The 6,000-nt window shown below is 40.6% G+C and overlaps 1 protein-coding gene across 1 annotated transcript in view; it reads right to left on the reverse strand.

The window, feature by feature from the left end:
- GLMN (glomulin, FKBP associated protein) overlaps positions 1 to 6,000 on the reverse strand; it is a 40,565-nt gene that overhangs the window by 22,628 nt on the left and 11,937 nt on the right. The window contains exons 7-9 of the mRNA XM_020975385.2: positions 5,735 to 5,837; positions 3,874 to 4,061; positions 217 to 270 (exon numbers count right to left, since the gene is read on the reverse strand). Coding sequence (XP_020831044.1) covers positions 217 to 270; positions 3,874 to 4,061; positions 5,735 to 5,837 — 345 coding nt within the window. The remainder of the gene's footprint in view (positions 1 to 216; positions 271 to 3,873; positions 4,062 to 5,734; positions 5,838 to 6,000) is intronic.

Below are 6,000 nucleotides of genomic sequence, written 5' to 3' on the forward strand. Positions count from 1 at the left end.
ACAGTAACACCAAGTCTAGTGGTCTCAGACATGTATACCAGGGATTCAGAAATAACACAAGGGCTCTGGATCCTTTTATTTTTATAAGCAAAAGATAAAGGGATTTATAAGCACGTAACAAAAAATAAGTAAACATAACACAAAATAAATGTGACATACCCAAATAGAGCAAATTAGAAGAATGAATAACTATTTACTTCTGAGATGTCATCCTACCTTTTCAAGAGGACTTTGATATGTTCCATATTGTACTGCAGAAGATATAATGGGCTAAAATAAGAAATATTTACAAACATTTTTAGAGATTACACATATAAGTTTTACCAGCACTGTGACAACCAATAAATTTTAAACAGATGATAACTAGTATCATTTATTACCACTAATAAAACCCTTCACAAAATCCTAATTCAATGCCTCATTATGGCACAGAGGTGACCTGACTTCTCAGGGACAATGCTAGCTGGGGTTAAGCTCTGGTAGGGTCTACCATGATGGAAAGGCTTTGAGTGGTTCCAGAAACAGACAAAGTCTGTTTCCTGAGGACCAGCCTAGCTAAGTAAACAAAGGTATATGGTGCATCACCACCTAATAATGAGTATTTTAGGTCACAAAAATCCATAAAACACAGAAAAATTAAAAATAGGCTCCAACCTCTGTAACCCCTTTTTGTTTCTGAAGTGACATTGGCAAAGGGCTAAGAAAGAGAGACAGAGGGTACTAAGAATCACAATTTTTGGACTATCAATAAACTTTAATTTGACTATTGGCACACTAGCATGTGATTCTTGTCCAGTGACCAAGAAGTGGATATATTTCTGAAAGAGCTGAATCATATCAATCTTTTTTTAAAATTTTTTTTTTGCTTGACTGTACATGTTTGTTTCAGGGATTTTTTTTGTGTGTGAGACAACTGGGGTTAAGTGACTTGCCCAGGGTCACACAGCTAGTAAGTGTCAAGTGTCTGAGGCCGGATTTGAACTCAGATCCTCCTGACTGTGCCACCTAGCTGCCCCTGAATCATATCAATCTTCATAAAAGGAGTTAGGTACAGCTAACCAGAATTATTATTCATGGTACCTCTTGGAGAGGCAAAGAAAGAAATGGCAGAATGGGTCTTATTATATATTCAAAGACAATAAGATACATCACATGATGGGATATTGGCTCATCACACATTGTAGTATTAACAATAAGCACTTGTAAAAAGAGAGCTATGAAAATAACTGCAGCTTATTAACGAACATCAGTTGCTGAGGATGAAGTGGTAGGGAAATTCTATGAAAAACTCAAGAAAATCATTCAAATTAAATTCATGTGCACTCTGACACTTGACATCACTGCAAAGGCGAAAGAAGGTGAAGATGGGAGAACTATGTAGGAAGGCATGATTCAGGAAGAAGAAATGGGAGAAGCCACATCGAACTTGAAGATGACACAGAAGGGTCTCATCTCTAGTGCATCTTGCTGCAACAAAAGAATCAGTAGGGCAGATGCTGGACATGGTGAACTCCCAATGACATCACAAAGAGTAAAACAGGTTTTGTAGGAACAGAAAGGAAGAGACCTGTTAATGCTGTATGTGGGAGTTTGCCCTGAGTCAGATGTTTCTGCACAGGGACAGAATCACAGCACTGAAGATGGGAAAAGGCTTCAGTGGACATCTATTCCAACCCACAGCTGAAATGAATCCTGCTGTACCATCCGTGACAAGGGGTCACTCAGCTTCTGCTTAAATCCTTTTAAAAGGAAGATCTATACCCCTTGTCCCCCTCCACCCCTTTCTTGACACGGCCCATTCAACTTCCAGATGGCTTGAGTTTCAAGGAAGTTTTTCCTGCAATTGGACCTACACTGGCCTTTTGCAGCTTCCATTTATCACTCTCAGTCCCATCCTCTGGGCCAAACAGAACCCATCTAACCTCCCTCCCCCCGCCATGGGATGGCTCTTCAGATACCTGAAGACCCCCCTCACATCTGACTCTTGTCTCCAAGCTTGTTACATCTAGTTCCGTCATCCTGTCCTCCTATGTCACAGGTTCTAGGCCCTTCATCATCCTGGTTTCTCTGCTCTAGATCCTTTCCATATTATCACTCTCCTCCTTCAACTGTGGAACTCAGAACTAAACACCAGGTCTCACAAGGGCAGATGCTCATGGGGCTCTCACTCCTCATTTCTCAAAGCTGGTCCCCTCTTCATGCTTCTGGCCGCTGCGGTACACCACAGCCTGACTATCAACTTGTCAAAGCTAAGATCAGAATTAGGAAAAAAGACATGATGTGAAATGGAAACTACTTAACCCCAAACTATTTAAATGATTGAAACTGAAAATAAGTCATTGAAAACAAGTCATTGAAAATATTTAAAATGACAGATAACAGAAAAGACACAGAAACGGATTATAAATAATCATTGTATTACGGAAGTTTAACCAAAGCAAATCAATTGTCACAAAACTAAGGAAGCAACTTAGTCAGCAAACATTTGACTTAATTGCAAAAGAGACTGAAACAAGACCACTGAAGGTGACTGTGGGTTAGACTATAGACCAAGTAAGATAATGGACAATTATGGGCAATATGGTCTCCAAACTGGAGAAAAGCAAGTGAAGACAAAATTTAAAGGCAGCTGGGCAAGACATCCAATTAAGCCAATTCATGAAAAGGATGAGAATGGGAGGACTCCAAGCAGAAGAAAAATAGATTTGCAATTATCATAACAAACTGTTTTTTCCATCAGGGACTGCAGAACCTAATACCAAGAGATGTGCTTGGAGAGAAGACAAAAGGCACTAAAGAAAATAATGGCTGGAAAAGCAGCCATGTTGGGGCAAGTGGAGAGAAGAGAACCATCTGGAGGTAATACAACTCGGAAGGTGCAGAGGAAACAATGTTTAAAGGAAGGAAAAATATCAGAGTCTGTAAAAGACTTCATTAACGTTCCTTCCTCCCCCAAAAAAAGAATGTTGGTAACTACCGACCGATATGCCTATTCTCTCATCTATACCAAACCTTCAGAGTGAGGGTGGTGGGGTCTTAGAGATCCTTCTGTTTGCGAAGGACGTTGTGCTAACTGCACTGAGCGCCAAAACACTGCAAGAGTTTGGTCTGACCATCCACCCAGGAAAGACCAGTACCGAAATGTACGCTGCCCAGAATTCAACATGCATTAGGATGGACATCAGTAGGTATAGCTGGAACAGACAGTCTATATGGACAATGACCTGGGCAGAAGGCAGAGTGTGAGCGGGATCACCTTTGAGTCAAGGCAAAGCTCCTTTACCTACCCTAAGCTCCCCATGAAGGTCCATCCTTTCAATACTAACATTCTACCAATGTTGATATATGGCAGCAAGACATGGAAGACAACTGACTCCAAAGAATTTAAAATCAGTATTTCACAGAGGGCAATGGAGGGGTGCAGGATAGGTGTGAGCTGCATCACACAACCAATGAGAACCCTAAGACTAGAAGTAAAAGAAATCAACCAAAGAATCCTATGGAAGGAAGAGAAGATGGGCTGGTCATATGGCAAGAAGGAGGGCCTGACAGGTAAGTGCTGACTGGTGTCCTCGCAGGATCAGGAGAAAGGCCTCCAGCATACGAAGAGCGCCTGTGGGTAACCTCACAGAATAACCTGCATAAATTGCCCGGGATTGGCGGGTATCCACATCACTGTTAGAGGGGACTCCCAAACTGATGAGATCACAGATGCATTTGAGTAATAGAAGTATCATTTGCTTAAGCTTTATTTTCAACTTTTTAGTACTTTGATAAATCCTACATACTAGGTATAGAAAAAAAAGATGGGCTCAGGGCACGTTGTAGTGTCAGCAACTGACCAGATGGAAGACTGTTACAAAAAGTCCTTACCTCAAGACCAGTGGAAGCTGGTCAATACTGATATGCTGCACAAACACAAGGTAAGCGAGCGAAGCCATGGACTCTGCCAACTGGCTACCTTGCTCTTCCTCCAAGTCAGGGTTATCCCAGTACTTTTCTTTTCTTCCATGCTGAAAAATGACCTTTGGCAAAGAGTCTCCAATTGCTAATATAAAGCCCTGTGGGGGAAGAGCGAGGGAAAACAAGAAGTTATGAGCTGCCCTGCTTTGGGCAAAGGAAGAGAGTCAGCTCCAGTAGCTATTGGAGAAATGACTCTCCCACCATCATTACAACATGCATCTGTTCCAGGCTTGTGGTCTGCTAATCCTAAAGTCCTCATCTCTTTCTTCCTTCTAATCAGGCAGTTTGTAGAATCCCCCAGCAACAAAATCACTTGTTTCTTTAGCCATTCATCTTCAAGTCTCTACCAATGTTTCCCTCATTTGCTTCCTGAATTTCCTCCCCTGAGTGTACATTCTGAATATATGGTGCTGCTCTATGCACAATCCCCTTTTTTAAACTACTCTATTTCTTTTGAACAAGGAATACCCACCCAGAGCCATATCCCAGTCATGGGTTTCATCCCAAGTCTCAGGGACATTTACGGAGTGATGTTAGGAGAAGCTAGGTGGCGCCATAGTGCATAAAGCACTGTGCTTGGAATCACAGAGACTCATTTTCCTGAGTTCAAATCCGGGCTGTGTGACCCTGGACAAGTCACTTCACCTTGTTAGCCTCAGTTCCTCATCTGTAAAATGAGCTAGAGGAGGAAATGGCAAACCACTCCAGTATCTTGGCCAAGAAAATCCCAAATGAGGTCATAAGAATCAAACACAACCGAACAAACTGGAATAAAATGTTAGGATCTCTAACATCAAGGAAGCGCAGATTCTTGTTTGTTGCCTAAACTTTGGGTACAGACCTTTCAGGCTGGCGGTTTTTCTCCTGGGTCCTTTCTTGAATTTGACCCCCCGTAAACCTTTGGATGACTCCACAGCTGCTCTTTTTCCTTCACTGGAACTATTCTCTAGGGTATCTAGCTTAGTGGATTATACACAGGCATTTTCTTCCTCCTCCATTCTTTTTAGTTTAAAGCCCTTTTATTAGATTTGCAAGACAGCTGGCAAATACATTCGTATCCACCTTTGTTGGGTCTACTCTATCCTTGGCCTGCTATTCTTGAATTTTAACCCAGGGGTCAGGAGTCCACATCAAGCCAGCTGCCCATTTTCTAAATCCATTTTTCTCTTCCGTATACCTTGTGACTTCTTTCTTGGGTAATGAAGTTTATGACAAGATGTGACAGTGAGAGCATTTTTTTCCATTAATACATGAATTACTATACTTTAGGATCTTTCTATCTAGTGATATGAAACCAATCCAAGGGTCACCATATTTGGAAAACACAAGCTCCCATAAGCAAATGAAAACAAAATAATGAAAAATTAACTGAGCCTCAAAACTCAACCATTTCACATGCTAACACTTGACCAGATTTTGGCAACGCCCGTTCACCTAACCCAGATGTCTTTATTCATTACTTTAGATCACATAAATAGATGATGGAAAAGTATTTCAATCACAAGGTATTGATTATCAGAATTAGTTACAGAATGCATACTTGTAACTTAGATTTTGTGTAAATAAGACAGTGATTTTCAAAACCATGCCTAGCTACTGAGATTAAAACATTTTAGCAGAAATAAAGAAAGTGACCAGACCAGCAGAGTGGACTTTTGAACTGTCCTCGAATTCTGCAATTTTACTCCTTGATACCCAAAGTAAATGGTTTTTCCCATAAAGCAAGAAAGTATTTGTTTTGTAAAAGGCAAGTAAATCTCATTGTACTTACTACTATTTCAGATGCAAAAGATTTTAAAGGATCTTCTTCATTTTCTTCAAGCTCCTCAATAAACTGTGCTGTCAGCAAAGGATATTTCAAACTTTTGAAACAACTAAGGAAAAAAAAAAGGGGGGAGGGGGCAACTTGAACATAAAACTTCCCAAGTAGCAATCTCTGCTTATTCTATACATGTATCTGAACTAACTGCATATTTTAAAAATCTAGTAACCCACATGGCTGTTATATGACTATGTTTTTATCAGAAGGAGTGGGAA

The sequence above is a fragment of the Phascolarctos cinereus genome, unplaced genomic scaffold, assembly GCF_003287225.1.
Source record: "Phascolarctos cinereus isolate Bilbo 61053 unplaced genomic scaffold, phaCin_HiC Scaffold_5;HRSCAF=322, whole genome shotgun sequence".
Lineage (NCBI taxonomy): Eukaryota > Metazoa > Chordata > Mammalia > Diprotodontia > Phascolarctidae > Phascolarctos > Phascolarctos cinereus.